This window comes from Gymnoscopelus braueri (genome assembly GCF_963280865.1).
Source record: "Gymnoscopelus braueri genome assembly, chromosome: 6".
Lineage (NCBI taxonomy): Eukaryota > Metazoa > Chordata > Actinopteri > Myctophiformes > Myctophidae > Gymnoscopelus > Gymnoscopelus braueri.
In genome coordinates, this window is record NC_137607.1 from 22,600,667 (window position 1) to 22,616,591 (window position 15,925).

Genomic DNA, 15,925 nt, shown 5'->3' on the forward strand with positions numbered 1-15,925 from the left:
TCACCAGCGACACCCGCAGGCAAAGATTTCTTTTTTCATTGCAGTTGAAAAGGCTTTAGAAATGTGAGACAAAAACACCTGCCATGGATCACTGGAATGGAATTTTCACTTAAAACTTTTTGTACACTTTTGAAGGACCAGGACAAAGACTTTGAATGTGGTGTAAAAGTGAATGTCATTAAACCTTTAAAGAATCAAGTGACATTTTAATGAAATGAAAAACTATTTTTCCAACTCATCACAGCTTGTCAGGAAAACTGGCAGCAGTTTCATCACTGTGTCAGTAGCAAGTTTTGCTGTGGCGCATGGGGATGGCAAACGATCTGTGTTTAATGGATGGTGGTGGATTTTTGCTTCATCTGAAAAGCTATATAGCTCACTAAATACTGACAACGCAGGTATAATTGCTAGCAATCTTCTTGTCACACAGCGGGCAAATGATCAATGGGCTTCTGTGCCAACAATTCTGTGTACTCCTTTACGCACAGTGGGACTGTGAAGGTGATATGGGGAATGAGGGAATGCAAGGAAGCAAGTTATTATCGTCGAGAAACAAAAACAAAACCAAAAAAATAACGGAATAAAGGATTGCTAAAAACTGAAACATACCTGAGATGGGCCCAATTAACCCATTCAAACCGGGAAGGCACCTGTGTACGCACTTTATCCATATGTTATACTTTGGGCTATTCAAAAATAGCAGATCTACAAGCTCATAGCGCGGCACCGAGTGCCGCGCTATGAGCTTGTAGATCTGCTATTTTTGAAAAATCGTGAAAATTGGTGCAAATCTTTGAATATATATATTTTTAAAGCAAACATTTTTAACTCAAATCTTTGCTTCTGGGGGGTCCTGGCTCAAAATATTTTGAGATGGGGGTCTGTGGTGAAACACACATCATTTTGGGGGTCTTTGACATGAAAAGGTTTGGGAACCACTGATATAGCAACATAGGTTTTCTTTCATAGCACAGCACTCGGTGACGCGCTATTAGCTTGTATATCTGCAATTTTTTTAATAGCCAAAGAAATCAAAAAATGACACAGATGTGTTCCCGGTCTTAATGGGTTAAAGCATGTAAACAACTTATTCCATATCCGTTATGTTTGTAGTCTTTGTACCTTGTCTTTCTACATTAATAGAAGGCATATTCTAATAAACTGAAACAAAGCTGAGATAGGCCAATTAAAGTGTGTAAACAACTTATCCCATTTACTGTTATCTTTGAAGTTTTTGTAACTTGCCGTTCTATGAATATAGAGAACGTTCTAAAATAATACTGGTTAGTCAGATAAACAGGAGCACATATGTGGTGCCACATAATATGACTTTAACCACGTTCAACCTGGTGTCCCTATGTTGGGGATGCCATTATAGGCAAATGAATAACAGTCTCTTTTCTGAGCATGTCATAGTAGGCGAACATTCTCGAACAATTGGCAAAAATAGCAGATCTACAAGCTCACAATCCGTTCACGGTGTGGCGCATTATGAGCTTGTAGATCAGCTATTTTTGGCAAGTAGATTTAGAGGGGGAAAAAGGAGGGGAACAAGAAAAGAGCCCCGACGGACTCCAGTCAATGAAGTATACAGTATGCAGGGTTTAAGTGTTTTAATGTGGTTAATGAGGATGGTAGAGTATATGGAACAGTAGATGTGGGTCTGCTCCCACTGTGTGTTCCACACTGTGACACCACAACAGATGGCTGGGGGACATTAATAATGCTTTTTTTGGGGTATTGACAACACTATCTCTACATCAAAGAGCAGGTCCTCCGCATTGCAGAGAGAGAGAGAGATGGGAGTTTGTGGTGGCACACAGTGGCAGGTAATCCATGTGCTTTATTAATGTTATCTATATTCAATCTGGGGGTCAAACTGACTCTGACTCTGACTATAACTGAAGGGGAAATAACTTTCGCCAAACAAACATTATACTTCATCAGGGAACACAGGAAACTCACAGAGGACTGTGGAAATTGTATTTTCGTACATGTAATTAATGATGTTGGCGTGTGTGTGTGTGTGTGTGTGTGTGTGTGTGTGTGTGTGTGTGTGTGTGTGTGTGTGTGTGTGTGTGTGTGTGTGTGTGTGTGTGTGTGTGTGTGTGAGTGAGTGTGTGAGAGTGTGTGTGTGTGTGTGTGTGTGTGTGGGGGGGGTTGTGTGTCAGTGCTGGTTCCACGGAGACTGGCTTTGAATGGTATAATTTATCCAACCTAATTAATTTCACTCACAGAGAAATCATACTCAAGCTCATCACTCAATCAGTGCCCATGCAGCTCTATAGCCCTCTCTCTGTCTCTGTCTCTCTCTCTGTCTCTGAAGACAGAGGGAGAAACGACAGTGATAAACTCTCACACGGCCGTGAAGCACCGAGGCCTTATTTGAAAGTCACTCTCTTTTCCTCAAACCGATTTGCCACGCCCGTTTAGCCGGTTTCACATTAACCGCAGAGAGGAAGGCTAAATGACCACTGACTGGTGGAATGTACAAAGAAGAAATTAAATGGTTTTTCTTTCTCGCGGCACCGCTCGCTCTCTACTCTGTGGGCTTCGTGCTGGAGATCGCTGCCTTTCATTTATATAGATGGTTTAACTTTGATGTTGCAAAAAGAATGTGAACACAATATGAATCTACACTGAGGGATTAACGATCACTGAACCAAGCAAAGGAGCCTTGGAACCGCTCTGATGTGTTCATTTCTAGGAGATTTTAAGGTGAGATTATGATAAAGAAAAAAATCATCAAATGATTATAATGGTATAAACAGCCACTGGGCATAAACGTCACACATATAAAAGTTGTAACAGGAATATGAAACCAACAACTCTGCAACGCACAGTGAGTTAAATCGTCTCATTTTACACTCTGCTTTCAGCAATTTTGTAACGATTTTTTACATTTTATGCATTTAGGTTCATCTGGGGGCGATTCACAGAGAGAGGACAGGTACGCTCTTGTTCAGGGATACTTTTGACGGGCTGTTTACTGACACTAGTGGTGTAAAGTAACTAAGTACATGTACTCAAGTACTGTACTTAAGTACAATTTTTACTTTCTTCATGTTATTTACAATTTCCAATACTTTTTCTTCTACCCCACTACATCTCCAAGACAAATATTATACTTTTACTCCACTACAATAATTTGAAAACTTTAGTTACTAGTTACTTTTGATTATTATTACAAAACATACCTCCTTAACCACTTCGGCCCTATATACATTTCGGCCATTTGAAAATAGACGATCTACAAGCTCACAATGCGTCGCGATGCGACGCATTGTGAGCTTGTAGATCTGCTATTTTCGAAAGATTCTTACACATTTTACACATTTGAAAACTTGTGAAATGGGACATTCTGCATAATGAGTACTTTCTACTTTTGGTACCTTAAGTACATTTTGATACCAACACTTTTGTATTTTCACTCAAGTACATTTTGAATTCCGGCCTTTTACTCGTAAACAAGGTATATTTCTACATTGTGGAATTGATACTTACTTTACTTAAGTAAAACATCTCAGTACTTCTTCCGCCACTGATCTGACACTTGGCTGCCCCTGCTAATGTGTTTTCTGTGCGGGAAACCCTGTCTGTTTTTTCCCTGGTGCGTATGTTGTGTACCTACAGGTGTGCTGTAGCTCTAATGTGGGCGAGAGAAAGAACATCTCACTCCCCAACGAAGGAGGAGGAGAGCATATTCTATTTGATCTGGATTGATTGTCCTTGGAATGTGACAAAATTGCTGAGCTTGTAACAAGCTTTATTTACTGCATTATATTATCATTAAAATGCTATTAGCGCAATTAGCTGATTTCCATTAGAGCCATTCACGTCAACAATGCAAGAGAGAGAGCGGGGGGAGAGAGAGAGAGAGTTGTGTGTGTGTGTGTGTGTGTGTGTGTGTGTGTGTGTGTGTGTGTGTGTGTGTGTGTGTGTGTGTGTGTGTGTGTGTGTGTGTGTGTGTGTGTGTGTGTGTGTGTGTGTGTGTGTGTGTGTGTGTGTGTAGGGGGGGGGGGTAATTAAAGGTCAGCGCAGAGAGGAGAAGGGAAGGGGGAAGATAGAGGGAAGACAGAGAAAGTAAAGAGAAGAGAGAGGAGATGGAGAAAAAAAGAGAGAAGTGAAGACAGAGGAGAGGAGAGGACAGAGGTGAGGAGAGCAATGGCACATGAATATTAAGCGGCCGCAGTGATTAGGGTGGCAGTACGGCGTGGCACTGTGACAGTGACATTGGCTGCCATTTTCAGCACTCCACCACGAGCGGTACACCATGAGCAACCTGCCTCATTTGGGCCATAATTAGCTTAACCCATTAAGACCGGGAACGTGCCATTTTAAGATATTCAAAAATAGCAGATATACAAGCTCATAGTGCGTTACCGAGTGCCGCGCTATGAGCTTGTAGATCTGCTATTTATACATTTTTAATCGTGAAAATGTGTGCAAATCTTTGAATATATACTTTTTAAAGGGACATTTTTTTACTCTGTTACAACTTCTGGGGGTCCCTGAAACAACATTTTTTGAGATGGGGGTCCAGGGCCAAATACGTATAATTATTTTGAAATTATAGCAAATTTTCAAAAAAATGAAAAAGATTTGAGTTGCAAATGTTCGCTTTACAAATATATATATATTCAAAGACCCATGATTTCCCCAAAACAATAGCAGATCTACAAGCTCGTAGATCTGCTATACTTTTGAATAGCCGAAGAAATCTTACAATGACACAGATGCGTTCCCGGTCTTAATGGGTTAAATGCTCAGAGAATGAAAAATTCATCATCACTTTGAATCTTGTTAATTGGGGGAGCCGTCTGAATTAATAGAAGTCATTTGAAAGCCCTGTGTGTGCGCATGTGTGTGTGGCTGTGTGCGTGTGTGCGTGTGTGTGTGTGTGTGAGCGTGTGTGCGCGCGCGTGTGTGTGTGTGTACGTGCACGTGTGGCGGCAGTGGCTGCAGGAGGTAGAGCGGGCACTCGGGGAATCAGAGGGTTCGAAGTTCGGTGTCCTTGAGCAAGACACTTAACCCCTAACTGCTCTATGATGGCCAGGTGCCTTGCTTGGTTGCCTCTATAGCCACTGGTGTGTGAATGTGTGACTGTAATGCACATTGTAAAGCGCTTTGGATAAAGGCATTATATTAATGCACCATTTACCAAGAAGGGAGAGACTGAGAGAGAGAGAGGGAGAGAGAAAGCCCATTTAATCCACGCAATAACCCGGCCATTGTTGGGTACCAGTCTACCGGAACCTGAACATGCTGATCAACGCGCAGCTTTGCGACACATTATCAGCGCAATAACCCCGGCAATGTAACGCGTTACAAAAGTAATATACCAAATTACTTGGCTCAAAAAGTAATGGTCGTGTAACTTACATTGTATCACTTTTAACAGTATTTTAGCAGTCAATCCTTTTCAAAAAGCAAACGATTATTTTAAATTACTACAACTTTTTCCCCACAAAAAAGCAATAAATAAATAAAACTCTGAAAAGCGTCTGGAAGCACATATTCAGGATCTATGGATATTCAAATATGTAATTATCAGAGGCCTCATGCCACACCCACCACTGATGCTCAAAACAAAGTTGTATCGGGTTTCAGCAAACTGTCCAATTTACCTGCTGGACCATGATAGGTTCACGGTATTAGTGACATCACACAGCCAGCTCAGATCTTGAGGAAGTACTAAGCTCAGCACCTCCAGTGGAAGAATGTGAAAAAGGTCCTTGTGTGGCAAGTCCTGCACATAAAGCAATGCCTCCAAAAAGGAGTTTACTGTATATAGAAAAAGCATTTTTTTTTATGGAGGAGGACTTTAACAATGTCTGGTACAGTACAAGTTACAATTGAAACAGTCAGTTTGGAGTCTCAGCCCTCACCCTAACCTTGGACTATTGCAGTTTACCAAGCTTACCCCTGTCCCATGCGAGATGGAACACACCCATTCTCCTCTTAAGCTGTCACAGTATGCTCCATCCATCCAGTATAACCATCCATCTGCATACAGCACCAACTCAATCCTGTCATTTTTGGCTGACTGAAGATCATTCTAAACCATGGGTGAACAAATTTTTTTTCAAAGGGGGCGATATTTGAACTTACTGTATGAAAATGCTGCAGGGATGACTGCATCTCCTGTCATATTGTACCTTTAAGAAAGTCCTATCTCGCATTACAACAATTGTATTCAACTAGAGTCTTCTGTTGGCGGTGTAGCCAATGTAAACCACTCATCTGTGCTGTGAACAAAACCAAAACTATTCAGCCTTTTCTCAAATGCATGCGCTGCATCGCTATTATATTTAGAGTCCAATACATTGTCTTTTGTTCAAATGGCAGCGTAGCCAGGTGTAACCAGGTGTGAAAAGGTCTCTATACAAAAAACAACAACACAAGGAACAAGCAGTTAAGAATCCATACAAATTATACTGAGAGATAGCCTATTCAAAACACTCACAAACTTCAATCTTATGAATTTAACATTGCCATACTGGCTTGCCATACATAATTTTAGGAGGGAAGCCACGGGTCATATAAAATCTGCTCTTGTGCTATGATTCCCCGGGCCAAATGTAGACACGTCTGATGTACACTGTAAAAATCTGGAGTGTTCATTTAACTCTGAGAGTGTAGTACTACAGGAGAATTCTTCTCCCTAGTCTTAAACATGCACACACTACAAGACTTGTTACAATGGTGCATCACACATACACTACAGGATTTCATTAAGGTTATTGTGCCTGCAGGAGCAAGACAGCACCTCACGTGATCTCACCTGACGTGATAACATGTGGAAGCAGATACTGTATAACCTGATATAATATAACTCTATGTATAAACCTCTGAGTCCTTTAAACCAGTGGTGGGTTCTAGTTTTTTTTGGAGGGATACGATAATCATTCCCTGCACGACATGCGCGTGGCCGTGGAGATACGCTGGATACGCTTTCAATGGATGAAATGGTTAGTAGTGGGCTACGCTTGGCTACGAAAATGCTCTGCAGGTCACACTACGTACATAGCGTAACACGGTAGAACACACCACTGATTTAAACGTGTGGGGGCAACGGACGAATGCTTGTGACATGTCTGAGAAGACGTGTTATAAAAACAAGCGTGTTCTTGCCACACATTGACAAATCTCAGCTGTCCAACAGGTTGTTTCAACCGGGAGGCCATGTCAAAAGTCCTCTCATTCACTTCCAGTCTGCCTCCTCTCCTTGTCTCTGACAGTCGCGCACCACTCCTGCCATCCCTTTAGTTTATAGTGAAGTAAACATCCAGATATATAATATAAATATATATATAATGTCTATTTCTGTTGATTACTGTGTTCTGTATCTCGGCTACATTGAAAATGAGGGCCTGCCCCTCAAATGTACTCTGAGCTGAAATAAAGGTTATGATGATGATGATGATGATGATGATGTTTTAGAATGATCAAGACGGCCTCGATTGTCTGTGAGCAGATCAGTCGGCTTAAAGGGATAGTTAAGTGCCGCCAAAATGTTTTTTTTCCTATCGATTAGTCACCCCATGGATACTTGAATTCATGGATATTTTTTGTTTTTTGTCTCATTCCTATAAGCCAATAATTTGATGACCGGCAGCGGTTCCGGCAGGAGATACAAAGAGTCTCCTTCGTGTCTCCTACCGGAACCGCTGCCCACCGGTCCGCTGGTCATCAAATTATTGGCTTAGAAATAAAACTAAAACTAAAAAATATCCATGAATTCAAGTCTCCATGGGGTGACTAATCGATATTTTGGGTGAACTATCCATTTAAGATTGGAACTTTGGATTGTACTGTGTTCAATTGCGATACATGGCTCCCAGGGTGGATGCCACCAAACACTGACTGTGACGGATGGACGGATGGAGGAAAAAAAGAAGAAAAAAAGAAGAGCCCCATCGTTCTGTGGACATGATTGGCATTCTCCTCCATGTGCATTAATGACTTTGAAGACCAAAGGCAGAATTCATTAGAACCAACTCATATGTCTGTTAACCCTGCAGTCACTTCTCAGACAAATATAGCAGCGCAGAGATGGAGAATAAAAAAAAAAGAGAGATCATTTATGATTTATAACAATATTCTTGGCCCCAGTGACACAACCGGATACACACACACACACACACACACACCCACACTTCACGCATATTACGTTGAAAAATGTATGTGCTGCGTAGGATGTAGTGTCTGTAAATGAACATTATGTAAATTAAATTATGCAGATGAAAACTGATTATGGTGTGTGGTTTTTTTGGAGGGGAGAAATTACACAGCTAGAAAATGTTCAGTGGTGGAAGAAGCACTGAGATGTTTTACTTTAATGAAAGTATCAATGTTGGTTGCGTTACAAGTAAAACTCTGGTATTCAGAATGTACTTGAGTAAAAGTACAAACGTATTGGCATCAAAACATAGTACGTAGAGTACAAAAAGTTAAAGTACTCAATATGCAGAATGTCCCATTTCAAAATGTTTAAAAATCTTTGGAAAATAGCAGATCTACAAGCTCAAAACGCATCGCGACACGTTTTGAGCTTGTAGATCTGCTATTTTCATATAGCCAAAGTCTATATATTGCTGAAGTGGTTAATGCATGTTTTCTAATAATCCAAAAAGTACAATATTTTCCTGAGATGTAGTGGAGTAGAAGTAAAAAATATTGAACATTTTGAAATACTCAAGTAAAGTAAAAAATACCTCCAAATTGTACATAAGTACAGTACTTGGAGTACATAGTACTTGGTTACTTTCCACCAGTGTACAATGTGCTGGGCAGAGAGCACAGACCTCTGCCAAGGTGGCAGTTTGTCTGTAACGTGGTTGCGATGCTTCTGGCGCCACTCTCTCCTTTCGGCCAATATAACTTAATGATGCATGTGACCAGTTAATCAGTTCTTCCTGGACCCATGATAAACCTTTTCCTAAAGTACCGCACGGTGTTATGTTCATCTGTTCACTAGTTATGTGTGTAGTTTTGTGACTGGCCACCACACCACCACACCCCCTCCTTTTGGGCGATCGGCATGAAAGCTTCATTGGTTCTTCCTTTGGCCCATGACCAAGCCTTTCCACCGAGTTTTGTGCAAATTTGTTCATAATGGCTAGAATATCCAGTTAAAGGAGTAGTTTACCCAAAACATATTTTTGTTTTTCTCACATTCCTGAGACAATAATTTGATTACCGCGAAAATATGCTAATGTGTCCCGTAGGAGACTCAAAGGAGAGTCTTTGAGTCTCCTAACGGAGAGACCGCTGGTCATCAAATTATTGGCTTAAGAATGCGACAAAAACAAAAAAGCTCCACGAATTCAAGGCGGGGTGTGTAATTGATAGAAAATAAGTAATTTTTTGGGTGAACTACTCCTTTAACAGACAGACAGACAGACAGACAGACAGACAGACAGACAGACAGACAGACAGGGCCAAAATCAATATCTCATTGGTGGAGGTAATACGTTTTGTAATATAGTATTTGTAATACTCATATTAGTACAAAACACACTTTCTTTCACAATTCTAATTCTCAGTATTCCAGGAAAAGTGGAAAACCCCATCTCACACACAAACAGCATGCCCTCTAGGCACTGAGTACAAAAGATAAGGACATCTGAAAAAGCCATGACTGCTGAACCAACTTCATTCCATTCTGAATCACTAGTGTTTGATGAGAAATACAGCACACTGGCCAACAAGTGGGGCAGTGCTTCAGTATGTGGACGGCCTAGTGGAGTCTGTTCCCTGAAGGTTAGACTATACGAAGGAACAAAAACAGCTGTCCATGTATGCTGTGGTCTCAGAAACAAGGTGGAGGGCTAGTGTGTGTGTGTGTGTGTGTGTGTGTGTGTGTGTGTGTGTGTGTGTGTGTGTGTGTGTGTGTGTGTGTGTGTGTGTGTGTGGGGTGGACAGTAACTAAGTATATTTACTCAATTCTGTACTTAAGTACAATTTTGAGGTACTGTACTTTACTTTAATGGAGTATTTTCAATGTTCAATACTTTTACTTCTACTCCACTATATCTCAGAGGCAGATATTGTACTTTTACTCCACTACAATTATTTGAAAACTTTAGTTACTAGTTACTAAAGTTACTACTAGTTGCAGATATAAATGATCACATTATAAAACATACATTAACCACTTTATTATAGCCCTATTATAGCCCTATTTTATACCTAGGCTATTTGAAAAAAGCAGATCTACAAGCTCACAACGCGTGTAGATCTGCTATTTTCAAACATTTTAGTACTTTTACTTTTGGTACTTTTAGTACATTTTGATACTTTTTACTTAAGTAAAACATTTGAGTACTTCTCTTGGAGGGCTAGTGTGTGTGTGTGTGTGTGTGTGTGTGTGTGTGTGTGTGTGTGTGTGTGTGTGTGTGTGTGTGTGTGCATGTGTGCATGTGTGCGTTCGTTCGTGCGAGCGCGTGTGTGCAATCTGTGCATGTGCCCAATGATGATCTCTCCCATATGCTCCATTGTCATGTCGTGGTGTACTGTACCAAGTCAATATGCACGGGGAGACATGCCGCCACCTGCACACCCCCCCCCGTCCCCTTCCAGGAGGCAACAAAGGAAAGTCTGTTCCAAGTTCTGTTTTCACATTCACACATGGGCAACAAAGTCATAAAGATAATCACAAGCACCTATTATGCAGCACTGTCTGGTAAAGGCAAGGAAGTAGAGGAGAAAACAAATCAGCCACCATGAATTATTAGACCATGTTCGAGGCAGCGCCATGAAAGCAGTAGGATGATCATATTCATTAGGTTGTGTGCGTGTGCGTGTGTGCGCATGCGTGCGTGCGTGCGTGTGCGCGTGTGTGTGTGTGTGTCAGTGGTGGAAAGTAACCAAGTACATTTACTCAAGTACTGTACTTAAGTACATTTTTTTGGTATTTTTACTTTACTGGAGTATTTCCAGTTTTCAGTACTTTTACTTCTACTCCACTACATCTCAGCTGCAACTATTGTACTTTTACTCCACTACAATTATTTGAAAACTTTAGTAACTAGTTACTTTGCAGATATAAATCATTATATTATAGAACATACATTAACCACTTTAGCCCTATTTTACACCTAGGCTATTTGAAAATAGCAGATCTACAAGCTCACAAGGCATCGCGATGCGACGCGTGGTGAGTTTGTAGATCTGCTATTTTCAAACATTTTAGTACTTTTACTTTTGGTACTTTGATGCCAATACTTTTGTACTTTTACTCAAGTAACATTGTGTGTGTGCGTGCGTGCGTGAGACATACTGTAAATGCACTCCTTCTCGCCTTGCAGTTTGGAGAAAGGACATGGTGTTCTGAGACATAGACAGTGGCACTGCAGAGCCCCAAGCCCAGCCCGGCCTGACCCAGCCCAGCCCAGCCCAGCTATAGACCGAGCCAGCACCGATCCATCATCAGTTTCACTGAATCATCGCACTGCCAATAAAGCTAGGCAGCAATACATTACAGGCATGTGGCAGGCCATAGCAATAATGACATTGAGCAGTCCCCTTGGGCTGCAGGGAGGGCCCGGGCACACGGCACACTTGCTTACAGAGGCAATAATATATGGAAATGCATTAGCGTGCCAGACAGGAGAGAGGAGCAGAGAGATGAGCAGGAGTAAAGAGTCTGATCGCAAGGGGGAAAGGGAGGCAAATTTACAACATTGACCCCAGAAATCTGATCTTAACACGATTAAGAAAATGCCAAGACAACACGACTGTCACATCAACGCCCTAACGTTTTGTTAATCATAATGAAATAATAATCGGAGTAAGCATAACCTGGTTAACCACATAAGACCTATAGATAATTCGTCATACGAAAATAGCTGATCAACAGTACAAGATCGGCACATAAAAGAAAATAGCCACTACATTTAACATCATCTCTATTCTGTTATCTTAGAATAGGCCTTAATGTTATAGACCATGTCTATTTTATTATACAATAGGCCTTGTAATGTTATAGACCACCATGTCTATTTTATTATACAATAGGCCTTGTAATGTTATAGACCACCATGTCTACTTTATTATACAATAGGCCTTGTACTGTTATAGACCACCATGTCTACTTTATTATACAATAGGCCTTGTACTGTTATAGACCACCATGTCTACTTTATTATACAATAGGCCTTGTAATGTTATAGACCACCATGTCTACTTTATTATACAATAGGGCAGGCCTTGTAATGTTTTAGACCACTTTGTCTACTTAGTTTTTTACTAGGAGGTTTGTGTATTTGGCAAGATTCTCTCTGTATTTGGGGTGGAGGTTCTTCCTGGGTCGATTGGGAGTCTGCGTGCAAAGTTTCAGAGATCAGTCCAGCGGTGCCAGAGGTAAGCTGTTCACAGAAGCACAAACAAACAACCAGACAGACATATAGACAGACAGACAGACATGGGCGAAAACATAATCTCCGGCCTTTGGCTGTCCAGCCTGGTGGAGATAACGAGGTATAACTCCGCGCCAGGCCATTCGGCTCAACTATGAACACCTCCAGGTTGACGTATTCATAGCAATGTATTGCATGCTATGAAGTGTTTTCATTGCCAGGTTTGTTTGCACATAATAAGGAATTTGAGAACATATTTGAATCCAATCTTTGTGGGACACACTTACAGTACTGTACGTAAGGCATTTCCAGTGGCTGGCAGAAACGCATGCTGAGAGAATGAATTCATGGTCTCTACTGTCTGGGTATCTCGGGGATGACACTGAGATCAATCTGCCTGTTAATCCTCACCCCTCACTGCAGATCCACACACACGCACACACACACACACACACAAAATCTAGGGTCAGAGAAGCCACAGGGGATGTGAAGGGGAAGGAAGGGGGGGATTGATTTTAGCTGTGATTGAAGTTGACTACAGAGCCCGTGTGGAAGGAAGGTTGTTGTCAGATGTTGGTGTGAAATGGGAGTAATACTGAGAGCATACACACACTGATCTGCCTATAGTAGCTGTCTGGGAAATAACACGAGAGCTCATCTTACTCCGTCTGTCTGTTTGGGTATCTGTCTGGCTTCATGGTGTTGTGAGACCTAGATGTAAGTTTGTGTGTGTCAAAAAGCAACGTTTGAAAAACCTTGTGACTCCAATTTTAGATTCTGTCACTTGAATTTAATGTTCACACACAGGGCCCTCTGTGTTCAAAGTGTCGTAATCGTCCGAGTAATGAAATAAGAATTTCTAAAATATAGCATATGGGTCTAAAGTAACTTTTCGTTCTAGTTCCTAAAAAAGGTTACATTTTGAGTTACAGGTTTCACATCAATACAGTAGTATACCATTTAGGAGCCTCTTTAAATGTAATGTAGGTTTAAACTGGTATATAATACATCCTCAAACTGGTCATATATCATATTGTACGTATATGACCATATTAAACTCTTATTTTACATAACAAAATAAATTCAAGGGGAATGTGTTTGTTAGTTTTATATTAGTTTGTTTTGCCCCTCAAAAATCTTAGAGCACCGCAAAGTAGAACATTTTGTATTGAACACCCATATTATCTTACTTCATGAAATGGACATAAGAAAACATTAAATTGTCAGAAAGAAAAGATCACCAACAATGAAGATAATAGGCTTGTGCTGATAGAATAAAAGTCTCAATTTATTTTTGTTGATCTGTACATTAAACAGGTGTACCTGACTGCAGCAAGAGAAACACAGAACAGAACAGAACAAAACAGAACAGGATGCTAAGCGTCAAAGAGTTGTTCGCATAGCAGGAGGTGTGACCGGTTTTGAGCAAAGGACAAGTATTGTACATTTTTGTATAACATTTTATTACAATTTCTGAACATGTAGGGATGCCATTGTGGGGCTCAGAGGTTGATGGAGAGTTCAACTCTCACTCCCGGGACCAAACATCCAGAGGTTCCAAATCCATTTGTTTTTGGCCACAATGGTCATAAGATCAATCAAGGAATACACCATACACACTCCCACCATCCCAATCTTTCCCAAGGAGCAATTTCCAGTCGTTATGAAGGACACACAACCATGTTCACAAATTGGCAATTAAAGGAGACACACTTTTTTTTTGTATCACTTTCTCTTATCTTTTTCCACCTTTGTCTGCTATAATTACACATTACCAGCCAAAGACATCAGATATGTTTGTGTTATCAAGGAGAAAGAGATAATGTTATTTCTTTTTGTTTGTCTTGTGCAACATGGTGGCATATCCCATGTAACCATCGGCAATCACTCTCCAAACAGTCAAACACAGGCCTCTGGTGTCCCCCGTGTTACAGTTAGACCAGCTATTATGGACAGGTACATTATATACCAGAGCCGTTAAGTACGACTCCACTTAGTTCAGAAGTATGAAAGGATTATTCCGTTCTGTACAGATTTGACAAGTCACTCTTTTGTCCCTCTGGCTCAGTTTCTCAGGGGTCTGGTAGACACATTCACAAATCCAAATTCAATCTCTCTCCCTTTTTTCTCAATCTCCCTCTCTCTTTACATACACGCTCACTCATACACACACAACACTGGGCTGATCTTGGTTCAGTGTAGGGCAGTTCAGCCAGGACTGTGACTGTGTCTGAGGAATTGACTAAAGCTCGTACTGGTTTCAGGACCAGGCAATCACAGCAACACATTTACACATTTTGTCAAAACAGAAACCTGACTGGCCAATTCCCTCCCCCTCCCCCCGACAGTCAAAGCTTTAGACTTGGGACCATGAAGCGGGTGAAAGAAAGAAAGGTCTCGTATGTTTCCAAGTACACCAACCATTCCACATCTAAACCCCTGGCTCTCAAGCTGTGAGAGGATTCCTCAGCACACCTCACACACTCACAGACATGGTCAGAGTAGAGAGAATAAATACATACATATTAACAGATACAGCAACCCTGTTGGACAATTTTACTTCAAATACTTTTGGTGCACTGGTTCAGTGGACTTCGGAGGCTTAGATTTAGATTTATACTTAGTTGCCAAAAATAGCCCATCTACATGCTTGTAGATACGATCATATATACTAACCATTAGACTCCACTGTATAGTACACGTTTAGCATTTGAAGTGTGATTAATCTCCTCGGTCTTAGAGCCCATTTGCTGTACTGTGCTGCATCTACCACTCTGGTTCACAGTAATGCATTCATGAGAAAACATCATTGACATCTTAAAAAAAAAAGAGAATATTGATAAGTACATTTTCATACGTATATATCTTTTAGATAATTCTATATTTCAGCAGCAAAGGTGGAGGGACATCAAAAAGGTGACAGACAAGCGGGGAACACACACAGCTTGTGATCAGATAAAACCAGCATCTCATCAAGAGGTCCAATCAAAACATTGTTGACCAATAATAATAATAATATTCCAACAGATCCCTTAAGAGTTATGTCATCATGAAAGTTCTTCCAATGATCTACATGACAAGGGACACAGTGTGTTTCATTCTCTCTCAGAAAAAGGCCCTCTTTGGTACATAGTACATTAACAAACTCAATTGGATTTCAAACAGGTCATTGGTTTTTATAACCACACTGTAAAATACTGAATATAACTATGGAGGAACTATGGAGTGAATAGTCCCCCTGTGAACACAAGCTGTGTTGAACTACCGCTATGACACAAGACAAAAAAGTTATTTGCTGAGGACCAAACCTACAGATACTATAATGTACACTGCCCAGTCCGACTGAGATTTTGTAATGTCTGAGATATGACTTAGTTGTGCACCGAATATAGCAGATCTACAAGCTTACAACGCGTTGCAATGCTTTATGAGCTTGTAAAACCATATTTGGTGCCTGACGCCAGTGCGCAACCAAGGATAACTCAGACTTAAGGAAAGCCAACCTAGTATGCAACATCGAACAGTGTTACTGTTGAAGTCACTTGAGAGCCAAGTACTCAACT

General features: G+C 40.8%; 1 protein-coding gene across 1 annotated transcript in view; it reads right to left on the reverse strand.

Moving 5' to 3' along the window:
- Window positions 1–15,925, reverse strand: part of agbl4 (AGBL carboxypeptidase 4) — a gene marked incomplete at both ends in the record, with an annotated part of 472,442 nt that overhangs the window by 52,884 nt on the left and 403,633 nt on the right. Inside the window, one exon of the mRNA XM_080430494.1 lies at window positions 13,686–13,689. Coding sequence (XP_080286620.1) covers window positions 13,686–13,689 — 4 coding nt within the window. The remainder of the gene's footprint in view (window positions 1–13,685; window positions 13,690–15,925) is intronic.